Source organism: Nesoenas mayeri (assembly GCF_963082525.1).
Source record: "Nesoenas mayeri genome assembly, chromosome: 3".
NCBI lineage: Eukaryota > Metazoa > Chordata > Aves > Columbiformes > Columbidae > Nesoenas > Nesoenas mayeri.
The window spans coordinates 36,548,815-36,568,496 of NC_137544.1; the positions used below are offsets into that span (position 1 = coordinate 36,548,815).

At 42.2% G+C, this 19,682-nt stretch overlaps 1 protein-coding gene across 26 annotated transcripts in view; it reads right to left on the reverse strand.

Annotated features, from left to right (window-relative positions):
* Nucleotides 1-18,457, reverse strand: part of SNAP91 (synaptosome associated protein 91) — a gene marked incomplete at both ends in the record, with an annotated part of 63,549 nt that extends 45,092 nt beyond the window's left edge. For 25 of the 26 annotated variants that reach the window (XM_080340804.1, XM_080340803.1, XM_080340800.1 and 22 more), the window contains 2 exons: nt 136-278; nt 18,328-18,457. In XM_080340804.1, coding sequence (XP_080196930.1) covers nt 136-278; nt 18,328-18,457 — 273 coding nt within the window. Of the gene's footprint in view, nt 1-135; nt 795-18,327 lie in introns of those variants that run through there. The other variant, XM_080340796.1, reaches the window with a different exon arrangement.
* Between the last annotated feature and the right edge of the window lie 1,225 nt (nt 18,458-19,682).

The following is a 19,682-nucleotide window of genomic DNA, read 5'->3' on the forward strand; positions in this document are numbered from 1 at the left end:
CCTCATCACAAATCATTCTTGCCCTTTGTTCAGGTCCTTAGTGGTTCAGAAGAGATGCCTTTGCACTACTAACATGTTATACTTGGAGTCTGCTCAGTGCCAATGTGGTCTCGAGAGAAAGTTGATTACGCTTACCTCATTGCCATGAACCATTAGATGATGTGTGGTAACTAAGGCTTTGAATACGACCACCCAGCTACTATTTGTTGCTCGCTCAAAAAGTGTATCAGCCATCTGAGGAATATTCACATTTGTTTCATTTGTTGCTTGGATCAAGTCTGTAAGAGAGATAAAAGGAAGGTGTTAGGTGCTACAAATAAGACAAAGTTTCTAGCATGGACAAGCTCCCAGCCCACCAGACTGAAGGACATGGTTATGAAAAATAGCAAGTTCAGTACTAATGTTGTGCATTAAAAAATGAAAACAACAACAACAACAAAAACCCAACCCAACAAACAAAAAAAAAACCCACCCACCTTTGTGATTATATTAATACATGGTGATAGCAACATTGGTCTGGCTCTTCTCACCCAACTGTACTAGTTTTCCAAAAATTCTGTCCTGAGCTATGTCCCAACCTTTCTCCATCTCCATGCCAGATGAAGTCAGGGTACATAACATTACTTCGCTGCTTGTAGGTTTTCAGTCTGGGTTAGATGAATAAGTATTACTGAACTCTCCATTTACAGGTAATACATCAAGTATACTGAGCCCAGTCACATCAACAAAAATAGGTATCACCAGAACAGATACTCCAGTTATCTCGAAGGTTAGAATTTCATCAGCATGCTACAGCACACCTCCTAGAGTCTCTACAGACCTAGGGAGCAGAAGAGTGCATTCAGGTGTGCCTTAAGACCTCTTCAACAGTAGGAAAGAAGACAAGGATAGACATTAGTTTACCCTGAAGAATAATAGTCTCCTGCAAGCAACTGCTCCATAAATAGAATAAGACATTAGTCTGTCTTAGAGAAAAAGCTCTGCATCCTGTACTTTGCAAAGGTGTAGACTTGCACAGGAGAGTACATGAAATTAAGATAAGTACTTAAATCATAAAGAGTAGGGCAGCAAGCTTTCCACTAGCATCTCTATTCCACATCTACTGATAAGATCTTTGATTTACTACATCACCTATTACCTACAGACTCTTGCTAGGCAGCCAGCCATGACCTTCTACAAGCTATTATCTAGTTTTTTAGACACAGCTGGAAACTGCATACTGCAACTGCATGACAAAAACCTGTGTGATGCCAGACACAGCCTTGGCAAGACTTCAAGAAAAGACTTCATGCAACACAAAGAACATAGAACAGAGACCTAATTATAGGGCTGAGGCTTAAAGTTCAAAGACCTAAGTAGAAAAAGTTAAAAATTAAAAAGCTTAACTAGTAGACTAAGCATTATCTGTGTTACTAATGAAAATACTCATCTTTTACTCTTTCTGAGAGGACAGTAACCATTGTTAATGACTTTCCACATGTTTGTTTTCCCCCTCCCCAGCCTAGAAATGTTCTACAAACTCAGTAATGCTACCCTAGAAGGAGGCAGTTCTGCCAGCAAAGTGTCACAGTAGTAAAGCCATTTTATTGCATGACAGCAGCTCAAAACCATAGACCTCCAACAAGTATCCTTGCTCTTGTACAAATAGGCCAATAATTTCTTATTCTGTACTGTTGATTAATGCATTATAGGAGACAGTGGTTTGTAAAAGCCCAGAAGCAAGTCACAAGTGGCTTGCTCACCATTTATTCTGTTCAGAAGTTCTAGTGAAGATGACAACTTTTGTCCTTTATATAAGGAAATATGCATCAAATTTGCAAGCTTTCATTCCCAAGTTTTAGTACGTAGCTCACTATGGAAGCAGGGTGCTATGAATTGTGTATTCTGTCGGTCGACATTAGATAATGAAACCTGAGAGGAGTTTCACCCACAGCAATGCTGGCAACAGAGCCTACTGCTATATGCCGCTGCAGCACTCCTTCCAAAGTCACTCCATCATTTCTGCCTCCTCTCCAAACTGCTGGAGGGCACAGCATCTCAGTCTGCAGCTCTAGATGTTTTAGGACATGAGTAATTATAGTGTGCTGAGCAGAGACATATGATTAAATTTAAGCCTTCTACTTTCAGTGCACAGAAAAGATTTAAACCACGCATGAAGATTTTACTCATCATCTGAGGGGTGGGAAAAAAAGAAGATGGGGGTTAATTCTTGTAGAGCTGTTTCCCATTAAGTCACACTGCAAAGTTAAGGAATTCAAGCTTCCTGAGTTTCTTTCCCTAATAGCATAGAGTTTCAACTTGACCTGCAAATGTCAGCATCTGCAGCAACTCAGAAGCAAGGATAACTTTAACAAACTCTGAGCAGCAGAGTTTGGTGGCTAAACTGAATTTCAGAATAAGACTTGGCAAAATTAATTTGCCTTCAGCATGGTAGGGAAGAAGAGGTAGAAGGAAAAAGAAAATGTACACAAGAAAAAAGAAAATCTAGAAAATAGATTTTTCCAAAGATTCAGACATTGACTGGTGGGACAGAAACTTAGTTTTCCAAAGGGGCAATGAAGTTCAGAGTCTAACAAGCAAGTCACAGGTAGACTTGTTAATACAAAATAGATCATACTAAAGAGTGCCAGCTAACACACAGCCCGTCGGAAACCACATGAAGCAATCTTACAAAGGTGATTCCGTTTGGGGTACAAAGAAGTAGTACAAACAAGGTTTAAAGGTACCTCCCTGATGAAGTTTCTGCTACTGCAGGCCTCCATGTCTACTACATTGACAGCTAATATCCAACCCCAAAAACTGAGTTCAAATACAAATTCCAAGCAGAGTAAGAAACTGGGAATGGTACAGTAATAGCAGCCAATGCTTTCATCATGACTTTCATCATGACTTTCACACAAGTGGAAAAGATGGAGAATGAAGGCCTATAACCTTCATTTAAATCTGCTTTACTGTAGGACTAAATTATAATTTCCAAATCACAGTACATGATTTCTCTTATTTCCTCTCTTCACATATTGGTAGCTGTTATTTTGGTCTCTCCTTCAGTCTCGAGACATTTAATTTGGATTTGAATATACTTTTTCTAGTTAAGTTTTCAGATGGAAAAGCTATACACATGGAATAAATGCTTGTCAATTCTTTGACACTGTAACTGAAATCTAGACAACAGCCTTCAAACTCTTTGACTAGCCAATTTTTTGCCTTGGCCTTAAGACATCTGCAACCTATTCAGGGAAGAGAATCAAGGCTAGAGTATGGTTAAGACCTTCATTAATAAAAAGACTAATCTGCAAAACCAAGGAAGAATGGTACAGACTTCAATGAGGAAGACTAAACTAAAGTAAGTTAAGACACCTGAGCACTTTGTGACCTTTTAAATAGATCATTAAAAGAAATAACTGATTCTGGTGATTGTTAAGCCCATGAAGTAAAAAAAAGTGAACAGTGAGAAAGTCTCACTGTCTTAGAAATTTCAGGCTTGTTCAGGCTCATTAAAAACCACTTCCTTATGTTGATTTTTTTGTGTGTGTTTTTGTTTGTTTGTTTTGGTAGGGTTTTTTTTGCATGGGGGCATTTGTTTTTTATGACAGAAATTCTACAACACTTAAAAGAATCTACCTTATTCCTTTACTTTTTCAGATTGTACTCTGCATCAGGACAGAGATTTTTCTAATTCGGTTTTGCTAGAGGTGGTTTTGTTTGCGCGGGGAGTTTGTGGTTTTGTTTTTGTTTCTTTTGTTTTTTTTTTTACACAATTGCTTAGTAGACAGACCTGGGATTCCTCAGTTCTGAGTTAATTATTCACAATTTACGTTTCAGTATGCAGAGAAACAGCAGCAGAGCACAAGACCTCTCTGTTCAGAGGGATATTGGTGCCAACTTAAGAGCAGCTGTCATTCCAGGTTGAATTAACAGGCGAGCTGCCTCAGCATCTGAGCTGTGTCATACATTCAGTTCCTAAACTTTGCCAAATGTCTGAGAGTAACCCCCTTACAGACCTTCCTTACTATTACACTGAATGCTACAATAGTCTTCACAAGTTATTTTTCTGGCTTAGAATTATTTAAAGAAAGCCTTGAACCTGCAGAAAAGGAAATGCAGGGTTGTTCCAAAACTAGGCTAGTCAAGAACAGGAAGAAGTGTCTTAAATTAAGAGTTTACAAGCCTCAACTAAAGAAGTCAAATAGGCAAGTAACAGTAGAAGTTCTCCCTTGCAAGTCAACTGTATCAGGAAGCTACTACACTCATGTGCTAACCAACACAAGTGCTGAACTTCCAGGTCTGCATAAGACAGACCACAAAACAGTACTGGAAGCAGAACAAAGTTCTCAGTTTCTGCTTTTACGGTAAATGCTTATGAGAACCTTAGGTGATTTTAATGTTGTTGGCTTTGACTATCAAACAACTCCAAAAACAAGAGTAGAAAATTTATCAGTGAGGTTAAAGTATACCATCTACTCTTTTAACCTTCACCTTGCCCCATCTCCACAAACATGCATCATAATCTGGCTTGTAATAATGTCCCAAGCAGAACAGCAATTCATGCTGTCTGCTCCTTCCTCCTCAAAAGGCTTCCTCAAGAGTTACTACACCTTACCTTGACCCCAACAAGCCTACCCTTTATCAAAGTCCAGCATGTTCCAGATATTTCCTATGCACTTTCATGCCTACATCAACTCAACAAACCTAAACACAATCTTCCACAGAGTGCATGTGCTCCAGGTACTACAAAGACTTTCCCAGTAATGCAACTATAATCATTGTTAACTACAAATAACTATGGAGACTGCTACATCCCCTGTCCAGCCTTACTTCACAGACCTCCTTCTTCCCGAGCATTTCTCAGTCTTGTGAGGACAAATATTTGCTGCAGGTCCTGAAGTTTAGGAGATCATGGCCATCAGTCTTTGAACCACATGACTGCATCCCACACCAAAACAACCTTTTATATACAATTCCTTCCTCTCTGCCTACTCATGGGCATGCTCGTACTTCTTATACTATTAAGTGCTTTGCAGAAGAGAAAAAGAGTTTCTTCTTCCCCATCGATCACATGAAGAGTTTGCGGAGAGACAGGGCAGATGACATTGAGTACCAGCAAATATATCTTGAAGCTTATTCCAGTTTCTCAAACTGGGAGTTTAATTAGCCTTAGAGAAGGAGTGTCAAATTCATTTTCACTGAGGGCCACATCAGCCTCACAGTTGCCTTCAAAGAGCCAAATGTAATTTTAGGACAGTATAAACATAACTAATCCTCCTAGAGTCACCTCATTACACTGCTCTTTTTTAAATACAACAGTGCACAACTTCCCCAAATACCTGTTTTGAAAACAAAGCTGAAAAATCTACTGCCCATAAATATTGCTGGATTTTATTCTAATGCACTTTCATACAGTCTGAGCCCTTCCTTCCCCACCATATCAAGGCAAGATATTTGGGCTTAAGTCATCTGCTAAAACCATCCTAGCTCATTAGAAGTATGAAACTAGTTATGTTGGATTTGTGACCGTTTTGGTCCTTGATGATTTATACATACTTTTCCTCCCAAGAGGCTAAGGTGCAGCTCTCTTGGAAAAGGGAAAATAAAAGCCAGCTGTTAGGTAGTCTTCTACTGCATCTGAAAGGGTGAAATGAAGGCAGCTGTTTCCCTAAGTACTAATAATGGGGGAAAAGTGTGATTATAATGTGTTAAGAAACCTTGTCATAAGCAAGTCTTTCAAGTTCCATGAACTATGAATACATTTTACTTAAAACAAAAGTTCCTAAAAATGTACAGGTCCAGTGACTCTAAGGAAGAATTATGCACATTACCTTTAGTGTCTACATTTGAGTTTTCTCCTTGAGGGTAATATGACTGAAAGATGACATTCGGGCCACCTGCAGAAGCTCAAGTTTAAGCAGCCGTCATAGGGGTTTTAAGTATGGTCTTTAAGACTGCTAATTAATTAGTGATGAATATATTTTATGGACAAAGTCCAAGACCTTACTGACACCCATGACCCAACTATTCAGAAGAATAAAATCTTTGATTTTACTCAGTAACTAAGTATCTGGAACAACAGAGTTGTCATCTAGAAGCTGGGATACACAAACTCCCTACTACAAATATTCTAAAGAAAGCAGCTATTTAGCCTCACATACATGAAGCCAAAACACTAACAGGGAAAAAGTCCCATTCCCAAACAATTCTGCCTGGTTTCTTCCTGACCATGGCCTCCACAGTGTTTTCAAGCAGCTTCACTGTAGTAAAAGCCTTAGTTGTTAAGCATGACATTTTTCCCCTGTCAAAAGCAGCAAGAAGCTCAGTCTGGAACCGTATTTGTACAGAATTTACTCACTTTGAATACCAAAGAATTTGTCTCAGGCAAGAATTCAAGTTCAGTAAAGCAGGAGAAAGAGGAGAAATCACTGCTCTAACGTTCCTTTCCTCTCACCCAGAGACATCATTCTAGATTCTCATTCCACCCAAATCCTGCACAACAGACATATGTATTTTTCTGCCCAAAGACAAGAACTGAGCAGTTCTTTTTATGTTGATAGGAAACATCAATTAATCCTGGAGCTAGATGTGCCACTTGTCTATTTTATTGATTTACTGCAAATAGCAGTCGAGCCACAAATCACCATTGTACTACCTTTTTTGCACATCTCTCAATAGTTTAAGAGATACAAAATGCCATTTGCATTTGGTGGACACCAGCCAATGGTTCTAAAGTTAAAATACAGAAGCAATTGTTTTGGAGAAATGCAATTCTCCATTCTATTGTAATATGGCATCTTAGATGCCAAACTCTAGGGGAGACAGAGACATGGAAGAAACCCTGCTAACATCACCAGTAGCATATGTGTTAGCATTTGACCAACAACTTGCACAAAAAAGAACTTTCATCTGACATGTCAAATCTCATGCCTCGTTTTAAAAGCCATTTCATTCAGCAGTTCAAACCTGAGAGCCTTAATCAAAATATACATTAATTTAGAGAAGAAACAGGAAACTGCAGCCACCAGCAATCTCCTGCCAAGCCTTCAAAGCATTTATTCAATTTCCTCTAAGGGGTAGAATTGTTCTCTCCATCCATGCAAGCATTTAAGCCACAGTCCCATTGCATCCTAGATCTTGCTGCATAAAACAGAACAATTTTAAATGGGGTATATTGTTGCAAGATTATTGCTTAGGAGGATAAAAGCCAATAAGATCTAGTTAACTGACTACTGTAGCTGGGTAACTGGATACCAGGATTCCAGCTGTGGCCTCTGATTATCTTTCCATGAGGGTGAACAACCCCCAACTTTATCTGTTGGTTATATCACTTCATAACTCTCATCACTTGGTTGTTTACTAGAATATCAGCAACAGCATCAACTGCAGCTTTTATCCAGCACAGCTACACTAGAAAAGTAAGGATTTCATGTTTTCCACAGCAGCATGGAGTCATTTACCATAATCTCTGCACTAGAGTGTTTTCTAATCAGCCTTTACATGTTGGACTGATCTTACACTCCAACCACATCTGGCAGAAAGTGGTAATCAACCGAGGCATGGTACATGAGCTATTTCAGTTGCCATGCTGCTGTCATTTTTATTCTGAGAAGAATGAACCCTGGTTAGCACTGTCCATTCCCAAATGATCTATGTTCCTCAGAAAAGCATTTGTTTTTAATAAACTTGTAGAAGTGAAACTGTTACTAGCCTATCAGTTCTGCCCAGAACAGCAATTTGTAATCCACTACAAAACTGAATGGGACTGAAAATATATTGGAAGGAGCCTGGTGTTGCAACTGCACTGCTTCACTGTTACACATTGGGAATACTTAAAAAAAATAGGGTTGAGGATGAGACAACATGCGAGTAACTTGAGTGACGTGTTAATTAGCTACAGCATGTATGCTAGAAACAGGTCAGCTGAGTAGGCAGGTTCAGCAGCTGACACATCTAACTTTCAATATCCAGACCATGGTCTATGTTTTTCCTACTGTCTCAGCCAGATTCTTCTAGAAGTTCAGCTATTTTGTCATGGAATGATGTGACCTTCAGTAAGGTCAGCCTGAAAAATAACCAAATGAGGCCAGAGTCTAGGCACTCTGTTGAGCTGACAAGCCACCAGAAGCTTAGCATGGGTTGAAATCCTTAACTGGGAATGGAATGCCCACAACTATGCAGATAGTCCTATTGAAAACATGAACATACCTGTAGGAAAAAGAAAATGAGTGTAATCAAACCTGTCTGTAGTCGGTGCAACATTATGACCTCCTAGAGGCATCCTGAAGCAGCTGCAACTAAACAGCAAATTCTTTATAACATGAGTACAAAAATTTCTATCAACTTTGTCTTGTATCTATGTATATATAGTGCAACAGAAAGACCGTAAGAGTTCCTTAAACCAGATGGCAGCCTCTTATGTGAATACTGTGCCTTAAAACAGTTATTTTACAAACTAACTGATATCCTTCATGATTAAATGGAACTTCGCTCTCTTCTTCCTAAAAAACAAAAACCAAATATGCATTTCCTTTATATTCATTCCCTGTACTACACCAGTTAAACAAGAATCCCTCTGCTTCTGCCACAGACAGGCGAGTTTAAGTCTCAGAAATCCTGAAAAAACTAACATCAACTACCAATAGACTTTACTCTTCAACATGAACCTGCAGGCTTTCATATACTGCAGATTTCTTAATGCTGGGGGGAAAAAAAAAAAAAAAAGTCTGTTAAACCCTGTGTAACATCCTCCAGAGAGACGGAAGATGCAGTTAAGACTGCTAACCTTTAAAAAAAAAAAACAACTGACAGTAGTAAGTTGCTATCTAACAGTTCAAAGTCACCAGTGCCTCTGGAAGATGTGTTTGCCACTGGCAAAGAGAATCTCCTATCTAGCTGTTGATGAGTGGGGAAGTTGGTATCCATCAGTTTTGTGCAGAATCAGATTCTTAGACTGGAACACCCAGAAGCATCAATTAAACTCCTGTGTACACTATGGAGGTAAGTTTTGAAATGTAGCTTCTGATAATACTGCCTAAGCAATTCTAGTTTCCCAATAAACAAAAGGTAGTTCTTTAAACTCATCTATTCCATACATAGCAAACTTTGCCTGTTAATATTCTTGTCAATCACAAATAACAGGGCAATTTGAAGTTTAAATCAAGCTTAGCAAATCTAGAATGGCTCTTAAATGACACAGAATGAAGGATCAGATCTGAAAGTCACAGGCAAGGCTTGCATATGAAAATAGCATTCTGTTTCAGATGCCACTTATGAAACATCAGTCATGATAAAATTTACATGTTTTCAAAATGCTGCACACTAGATATGCTGACTTCCTCTGGCTTGTTGCCCCTTAGCAGGATGTACATTCTCCTATAAATAGGTTTAAATGAAGCTATAAGAGCTACAAGCACAATAACTGTACTTCAGATTCCAGAATCATGCAGCAAGATCCAGACCTAAGTCTCCTTTTGAAAAGGTTAGGTTTTAAAACTCCAGGGTTGCTAAAGAACCAATGCAATGATGTGTTAAAGCTTGCATCTATATTCAACCTCTATGTAATGAGAAACAGCAGCCTTCAGAGCCAGGAAACAGGCCAGCTGGCTTCCCCCTTTCATGTAAGTCCTACAGTCTCTGAAATGAGAAGTGAAAGGAAAATAAGTCCTTTTGAACTCCTACTTAAGTGCATCTATGTGGAATCTTCAATTATGTGTAAAGATGTAACTCCTGCAGCTCTGCACTGGGGCAAGATAACTGATCACTGCCTTAGTTTGAGGACCTCCTAAACTTGCACACTTTTTAAGAAGGTGGGTGACAAGCATGTTTTATTCATGCTTTGAGCAGCCATGTCTTCCTCTCACTCCTACAGAGGACAATTTTAGAACATTCTGTAAACTATCTGACTTAAGAGATATAACAACACTATGCCAGAGGCACTAGGAGCATGCCAGGATCTGCAGGGTAACCACTGACCATCTGCTGTGGAAGCAGCCACTGCCATTGTGTCATCCACACTTGTGCCAAGCCAAGAGTCAGTTTGAAGAGAGTGACTATACTGTCAGTAGTCAAGCCACAGTCTCGTCCCACCTCTTTAGAACAGCATGTTTATGACACTTTCTTGAAAATATATATGAACTTTGGTCCTTTAAATATATGGCAGAACAATCTTAGCTCAAGTGAACACTGAACTCTCCAATCTACCTTCACTGGGTAGCCATAGCCCAGTCTCTTAACGACCTAGAAACAACAGCAAAGAACATCGCTTTCATCTTCTTTCCTTCTTTGAGAAAATAAAGCCACCTCTCAAAGCACATGGCTCAACTGTTTTGTTAGAGCTCTGTGGCCCATCTACAACACAGGAGTTCCTGCCAACTTGCTTTCTACCTGTGCTAATTTCACATATTGGCCTACAACCAAGAAGACTTGACTGCCATGAATCAGACATGAGCTCCAAACACATCCTGTCAGCAACTTGCAGTTCTCAGTACATACGAGAAGCAGCATGTGCTTTCTTGGTGGCCTTCAAGCATGATCATGCCTATGTACTTGCAAAATCTCCTCTATAAGAAATATTGTAACACATTTGAGTGTTGTCCATAGCTAGAAAAAACAGACTCCGGGACTGACTGACATGCTGCCTCAGCTCTAATGGCCAGAGTACAGATTACATATATGCACAACATTAGCATGACACCAGGACTTTTAAGCATCCAATCCCTTTCATTAAACTAAGTTAAGATACAGATATAATATAAAATAAAGCATGAGATTGCATTATCCTAGGCAGGGAGGCGGAACAGAAGGGTATTTAGACTTGGTTCATCTGGAAACTGGTGGTAATGCAGCACACTGGTATTTCCTATATTGTACCTACAACTAAGCTGCCAAAAGCCTCAGATGCACAGTGGATGCACCATTTGCCAGCAGCCTAGAAAACACTGTTCTAATATTCCACCTACATGCACAGTGACATTTCAAGTCTGATGTCCAATACCATTTGTGGCACTAGTCTAGATTGCTCGTGTATTCCCTCTCCTAGTGGAATGCATCCCTCAACTGCTTCAGCAGATGTGTTTCAGAGCCTAAAGAGAACATTTTTTGTGAGCACAAGCAGCTTAATGGCTACCAGCTATGACTCGAAGTCCACTCTTATAAAATTTGTTTTATACTGGTTTTCAGTGTTTTCAAGTAGCTCTGCAGAAGTAAACATGATCAAAAGTACTAAAACAGTTTTCAGGGTCTAGCATGTGGTTTGCAAGACTCCAGAAAAAGCAGACTTAACCATACCCTGCAAAGTGACAAGCCAGCCTCTGCCAAGTATTCAGATTGCCTTCTAGCAACTGCCAACATCTGGTTTATTCAGGTTTTATTTAAGCCACTAAGCTCTCAGCCAAGCAAAATTTTAGCCAGCAGGAAAATCAAGTAACCATGCTGAGTCTGATGGAGCGGGATACTCTAATATCAGCTTACCAATGAAGCTCCACACTGCAAGCTTGATGGTCCTGCTGACTCAGGGGAACAAAAGTACTGCTGCAAACTCTGTGCTACAGATCACTGTCTGCAATGCTGCTAGGAAGGCTTCTTCTACCATATAATTTAGCTTGAGTTCAGGGTTCAGCCCTGTGTTAGGTGACCCATCCTTTCAGCACACTAGATGTCCTCTGCTGAGATTCAGATCCCGATTTCCTGGCTTGTTTTATTTCTTGCTTTTTAGTTTTCACGGTATTTTAAACTCCTCTCTCTAAGCTAGGTAGAGTATTGTTCCTAATCCGCATGCCACAGGTTGAAGTTTGGAGATTCAAGTTTCATCAGACACTCATTGGTGAGCCCTATGCACACATGAGAACTTGTGCTTTTCCACCCTTACCTACATCCTGATCTGTGCCTTGAAAAGCTTCAAAAAGGAACAGAGCATGTTAATTTAATGATACTGTTTGGTACCACTGACTCATCTCTGGACTACAGTGAGACAAAGGAAAGAGATATAATGTCATCCCCCCCACCCCAATTTTTCTCCATCCCCAGAAACATTGGACCCAGCTCCTTCAGCAATAACATGTGTCCGCAGTTGACTGAGGAAGTTCTCAGTAGACATATTGGGTGCATGTGGCATGATTTCGGTAGCAGGGTGGGATGCTGCAGCTGTAACCTCTCAGAATCAGGGTCTCTTTCAGAGGCTGCAGGGAATATCTGCTCCAGCACTACGGAGTACCTCCTGCTCCACCTCTGACTTTGGTGTTCCTGTGGCCGTTTCTCACTTTTTCTCTCCTCCTCTTCTGCCTGTCCAATGTTTTCAGCCCTTTCCTAAATACATTCTCCTGGAGGTGCTACAAGGTTGGAGGATGGCTGTGTCCTCTGGTGGGTCCATTGTGAAGCTGGCCATGTCTGGGATGGAGCAAGCCCTTGTCTCTTCTCACAAAGACCACTCCTGCAGCCAACACCTTGCCATGGACACCTAGCACTGGGGGGGAAGGTAAGTTGGGTAGGAAGAGCAAAATAGTCTTGAGTATCTTGAATATAAGCAGAAAAATACTAGAGGCAGGTGTGCCTTTGATATACTACTATTTCTTCAGAAGTGAGGACTAAGAGGGCAGCAAATTCTCCTCTTTGGCTACCAATTTCTGCATTCAGCAAGAAGCAGGGAAGACAGATAGCATCCAAAGTGCTGTATGTCCTTCAGGGTTATCCTGACTGCCATTTACTTTTAAGCGTTTCAGAGGATTCTCTTCAGTACAGAGGCGTAGGACCATGGATTGACAACACCAACAGAGCATTTTCTTCTAGATTTCACAGAATTCCTCACTAGTAGCATAGGCCTAGGTAAGGCACACACAGAAAATGGAGGGTTTAAGAGCCCTGCTGGGAAATCAGAGGCACAGATCAAATCAAACTGCAGATTTGTTTGTTTGTTTAATAGACGTTCAATTGCTGACACCTAGAATCCAAGGGAGTAACACTATGAGACTATTATGAAATATATTCAACTGCTAAATAGAAGTGATTAAAATTATGGACTAGTTACTGTCCTACTGACCATCTCATGAATAAGAGGCCTCAAGGAAAGACATGGCTACCCCATTATCAAGGTCTACTAACACAAGTCAGTACAGCAGAAAGACATGACTTGTCCCAGAATCTGTCATCCATGACCTTGACAAAGAATGTTTAACAGAAAGATCTTGATAACTACTGAAAACAGACAAAGAATACATGCCTTCAGCTGAGGAGAAGCCAAAAGGAGGGAGGGTAGGACTAGTGAGTCTAGCTTTATCAAGTTACACTGTTCAGACGAAAGAAAGTTTAACATTACACTGTCTACCTACTCTTCTGTTCCCTCATCCTCCCTTTCCTCAGACACTGTACCACAATAAGACTTAAACCCAGAACAGTTCAGATATACAAGATCAAGTGGTCTTGCCCATGTTTCAACTTTTGGATCTTAACATGAATACAAACTTCTACCCAGCTTCAAATATATTTTGAAAAATTATTAGTTACCTACGTCTCAGCTTAATTACAAGGGCAGTCTTCTTTTGCTATTACATGTGCCTCAAAAACAGTATGTGACCCAAGGTAGAACTGAAAGTTTTAATGCCATGGAAATGCTCAAGATCAACTAATCTAAAAAGCCTTCTTATTAGCTCCCCTCACCCACAACACACATTTCCACTCCTATTCAGACAGTAACACACCTCCAAGCAAAGCAAGTCTTCAATACTGCTTTGAGAAAGAACATGAGAGAAGCCCACAGAAACAGAGAGCTATTCAACATAGAGACTGATGGCAAGTCTGTACACATACAAGATTCACTGGGGTGACAAGGGGGAGTTCTCAGTTTAGAATGCACTCCAGCTGTGACAACAAGAGCCAAGACACTGTATTACAGCTGATCTTCAATGCTAACCTTTAAACAAAGTCAGTTCTCTCGGACATGGAAAAAGTGACAAATTACTGCAATACAAGATACAAAGAAACATACAAAAGTAGTTTAATTAGTAAAGTGTGAATGATTAAGCCCAGTTGTACCAGGACTCTGTTCTTGGTGGTTTTCTTGAAGGTATTTCCACGGCCATAAAGACAAAGTGTCACCTGGACTGCAGAGCAATGCAGCACTCATACGTCTGCGCTACTCCCGCTAGGAAAGGGCCTCTAGTGCCAACAGACTTGGAACACTCCCCAGATCACTTCAACAGCAGACAGCTTCTGAAATATGCATCCAAGTTAACCTTAACAGTCACCGAAGTCTGGTGACTCAAGATAGCTCCACTGACCCTCACCTCTCACCAAAAAGCAGAGACAGACATATTCTTCAGGAACAAGATATAGGTTTCTAAGACTAACCTGTGGGATCTAGCAACTTTATCTTTACTGAACCTAGGAAAAGCGTTTAACTCATTGCTTTTGGTCAACAGCCACTTCTGTTTCAACACCAGAGACCACAGTGATTGTTAGGTCATCCTCACAGTTTGCAGGAGAAAGGCAAAACACTGCCAGAGCGCAAGTGTCTGTGTAAGGAAAATATTGACACCAGCACTGCAGTTCAGTTACCAGCACGAATTGAACTACAAATTCCTTTTACAGTCTTTGTTCACCAGCCACATACAAATATGCAAAATTAGATTTGGGACTGAAAGATGTTACTACAGATACACAGATCATCTCCACAGCCACAGAAAATCCAGTCCTGATCTTCATCTGCTTTGTTTCCACATTTCATGAAAAATTCCCAGCTCTTGCTCAGGCCTTCGGAAGGGCCTTATGAGAATTATTTTGAAGAAGTAAGGTCTAAAAAGACCATGTGGTCTTTTTAGAATACACACTCCAGAACTTCCTCCTGCTGCAAAGCAATTCACTTAGCAAAATAAGTAAAAGAATATCCCAGCCATTTTGATCGTTTTCAGAAACAGGAACTTGTTACGACCAGCTGCAGATGCAACAGCCTCCCTGGTTTCCAATTCACTTCCCTAAATCAAAGTTTGATGGTCTGTTTCTGAGCAAGATCCTTTATAAAAGGAGCTGAGTCCAGATCTACCTATTTTTCCCTCATCTATCATGTGTTTTAACATTTGGAAGTCAATATATTTCCCTTCTGAAAAAGCTTCTCCCTGTCGATACTATCAGAGTTGCCCCCATTCGAGGCTGGACACTGGCTTTTACTTGCCCTGCACAATTAAGCCATCAATGAAGCCTTGACATACCTTTCAGAACAATTCTGATAATGAAACTTCTATGCTGTGCACTAGGATTGCCTTCCTAGTTGAATCTACACAGCTCATATATCCTTAACATAGTCCATATATTTCATTCACCCACAATGGCCCTTCTCACTGCAGCAAAATCAAGCTGCTCATCCCCACTTCCGCACTAATATGTTTTCCTCACTTGCTGTATCTAATTCTAATTTATTTAACACAACGTGATTAGCTGAGGAAGATGAAGCCACCACAACAATATGACTTCAGGATGACAAGGTTCTTAAGTCCGAGCTCTTAATGTGCCAACCGCAATGGCTTGTCCCAAACCATCAGAGCATCCCAGTTTTACACTCCTTTTCTCCCCACAGGGACTTGGGAATTGCACTTAGTGCCATCTGGCACTACTTCCCACAGTTGCTAGAAATTCACTAGTATGAGAAATGGAATTCAAGAAAATGGTAAGTCTTACTAATAAGTATATGATAGCAACCTAATCGTCCTTTAGTACTTCCCTTCCTCACATGCATGCACTCGTACCCAAATAATGCTTTTTATTCTTCAGAGCAAACTTCCTCTAAGCAGTTCTCACTAAAAAAAACTTAACCAAGTCAACAAACAAAAAAAAAGACATCCCACACCTTAATCACCTATCATCTTTCCATAACTCTCTGGAATGAACATTTTCTGCAGAAAAGATATGAGGACAGGCGTCATTGTGTCACATCCTCACAGGACTATTTAGTTCATGTTGAATAGTTGACTTCTCAATTTAGTTTACAAAGCCCATCTGATAAGCAGGGCAGTAGAAGATAGGTTGTGTGCCATGACACCTGGCCACTAAGACACTAAATAAAATTATGGAGTTCCCTACGGACACAAAACCCCCACATCAATATTAGAAGTACAGTTCGTCATAAAGCGTCACTCCAACCATCTCTCTCTGGTACCTTAAGTTTTAATTGTCTAAATCTTTTGCACTTTGACTCAAAACATATCTTAAGGCATTGGCAAGTTTTACCCTTCATTCCTTTCTCCACATTGTCAAATGTTACTTATCCAACTCGAAATGCAGTCAGCCATGTGGCTCAGACCTACCTTCACCTAGCAGTACTGCTCACATGCATGGGAGGATTGCTCTTTCAGAGGAAAAACTTTTAAATTTACTCTCTCGTTACAATATATAAGGCCCATTTTAACACCTATTCACAAAATACACAGCAGAATTCAAGGAATTGCCTATAATTCTGAGATGCCTCAGGTTCAAGAGCTTGCGAATATTTTTTCTTCTAAAACATGAACTTGATTTTAATTTACAGTCCACAATTTTTAATGTGCGTATCTCCCACTGACAAGATTTTGTCTTTAATGATACCAGTAAGTTAACTCTCAACTGTTATATACAGCTGGCAAAACAGAAGGAAAAATGATAAACGATGTACCTTCCCAGGAAATGATCATGTCTCTTCCTCTTGTGTGTCTAACATACAGGTGGGTATGAAATTGCATGGAATGCTCCCAGCTTCAGTCTCTCCCACATTCATTTTTTGAAGTAGTGATATTAGCACCAATATCCAAACAAAATCCCTTTCCAGACCTTAATATAGCACTGGTAAATTACTTCTACCTCACTTTAATCCTGCCTATTCCAGATACTACTTTTATTTATATATACATGTGTGTATGTGTATTAAAATACACACAGAGACACAGTATGCTTTTAAACATGAGGTAGGCTTTTTTTTTTAAGCTAAAACTTCTAGTAGCAGATACAGTAGGACTGTCCAGACACAGCCTACAGATTAAGAAGTGTCGACAGCTACCAAACAGCAACATAGAAAACATCAATATCCAAGATGATTTTTTCAAATATACAAGAAAACAAGAGTGAACACATTATACCAAGATAGCTAATACATTTAAACAACAGTTTAGACTCAAGTCAGTCTTCAGTCAATCCTGCATATATCAGCATGTCTTAAGACATATATACAAGAGTATTTAGACATACTGGAAGACCTACATGCTATTTGTCACTTTAGGGGTTAGCTATGAAGTCATTAGCACTAAAATCTGCAATTGTTTTCCAGAAGTAATTCTACCTCCTTTTTAGAAATATAGCATCATCAGAATTGTACTTACATGCACCTGCAAAAGCATTACCTAGTAATGACCAGTAGCCAAGAGCCTGCTTGGTGTAAAACCTACTGATCTTTACTTGAAAGTATTTCTTACCACACTTAATTTTAGACATTAAATTAAAACCTGCTGTTGATCTTTTGAATTCAATGATGGACAGAGTTACTACTGGTAAACAAGGCCAATTAACATCATGCAATTAAATTATTTCACCATTCTACTTCTTGATGTCTCGAAGCAGGGACTGACAGTTGAGTGGGTTGAAAAGAAATAAAATTGTCAAGACAAAACATCACTAGCTCGTTGTTTTTCAAGAAGCATTTTGACTTCAACCTCGTTTCATGCATTAACTAGCTAATGCCAGTCCAGAATAGATCATAAATCCATGGAGCAAGGCCAATAGCCATCTTCAAAAAAACATGATGTAAACTATTGGACAGCTCATGAAGTTGCTCTCAGGTATTTGGGACCTCAGCAATAGCCCTTAAACTCTGCAAAGGCTGTCCAAATCTACAGTCAAGCATTATCCAAGCACCTTGCCATTTAAGCACACCATCATCTAAACCTCTTCAGAAGTCTGCTGTGGAGATGGCCACACTCCTACCAGCACTTGGCCGGTTCCTGCCGGAGCATTCATGGCTCTGCCTAGCTTAATCCTGACCAAAGCAGGCAGAGACAAGTGTGTGTCCATTTTCCCCTGTGTCCAATACCTTCCCTTCTTTCCAAGCCGCTACTCTGCAGGGCATGCTTCACACTGCCTTCCTGGATAAAAGGTAAGGGGTCATGGGTGGGGGGTGGTGAGAAATGGCCGAAAGAGCAGTATTATGCAATAAGAGAATAAATGCACTAATAACTCAGCCTCTCCTGGAGATTTCTAATAACCCTCATGGTTTGCAAGCTGGATTACAGCAAGTGTGACAACCAGACAGCTCAAATGCACGCTAAAGAGCCTCGCGAGCAGCCTCCTCAGCCCCGGGTCTTCTCTGGGGACACAAAAAGGGATGCTCACAGTCCAGGTGCTTTTTCTTGGGCCCCATCACTTCATGCGTGGTGGCTTTGCAGACGGCTCTGGCTACGGCTGATCCCGTAACGCTGTACTGAGCAGCTGCGATGCGATCTGTCAGCGTCTGACCCGACATCTTCGCTGGCGTGCCTGCTGCTGCCTGCTCTGCAGAGGCGGAAAACACGGGAGGGGAAGGGGAGATTCCGGGTTTATCGCCGAGGAGAGGCGGGGATGCGGGAGGGAGGACACAGCAGAGACACGCACACGCAGGGACACGCGAACACGGACACACACAGCCACGCCACACGCACAATGGTCCTTCAGGCAACCCGGCCCCTCCCGAGGTGCAGCCCCCCCGCCCCGTTGTATAAGCTTTTGCCTCACTAGAAGCCGCATGGGGCAAAAATAAAGGGTATTTTAGAAGCTACATGAGAGGATGAAGAGGAAATAATTATGGTAGCAGGAGGAGGCTGGACACAAATAACGTACGAGCCCCTGGGAAATAGGGAAAGGACCCCCCTCCCCCTCCCGCCACCTGGCCCGGCTGCGCCCGCACCCCAAGACGGCCCGCGGGGGAGCCGCCGCCGCGCCCCGACCCCACCGCAGCGCCCGCCCCGCCGCCTCCCCGGTGGGAGATTATGGCACCGTTGCGCCATGTTATGCCCTCCTGGTGCCTCCCCCCCACCGCCACTCCCCAGTATCGATGGGGACACCCCGCGCCAGGAAACGGGGCGCCGCTGGATGCGGCGGCGCCCAGCGCCATGCAGCAGCCCGAGGCGGCGCGGCTGGGGAAGAAGAGGATGGAGCGAGCGCCAGCGGCCGACCTGTCAGTGCGTCCTTCCCTCCCGTCCTCCTGCCGCCGCCGCCGCTCCGGGGAGGGCACCGCCGTCTCCCGCCGCGACCGCTCCCCGGCCCGGCCCGCTGCGCTGCCCGCTGGCAAGGCGCCCCGCGGCGCAGTAGCTTCCCCCCGGCCCTCCCGCCCCCCGGCCCCGGTAGCCCCAGGTGAGGGGCGGACTGCCCCCTCCCGCCGCCGCCGCCGCCGGGGATGCGCTGAGCGTCCACGCCCGGGAGCCTCCGCTGCTATTTCCAGCCGGCGGCTTAATCCTCCCGCAGCCTAATCCCCGCGCTACTGCCGCAGCAGCGCCGCCCCCTACCCCGGTGCAGAGGGCGGGACGGAGCGGAGCGGACCGGCGCTGCCGTTACCGCCGCAGGTCGGTGGCCCGGCGCAGTCAGGTGACCCAGCGCGGTCGGGCCTGGCCGGGCTGCTCGGTACCGGGGGGCAGAGCCCCCCGCTCCGCCGCGCCTCTTAAAGGGGACGCCGCGCCCCGCCGCCCGCCTGCCTGTGCGCTCGGTAGGTGTGC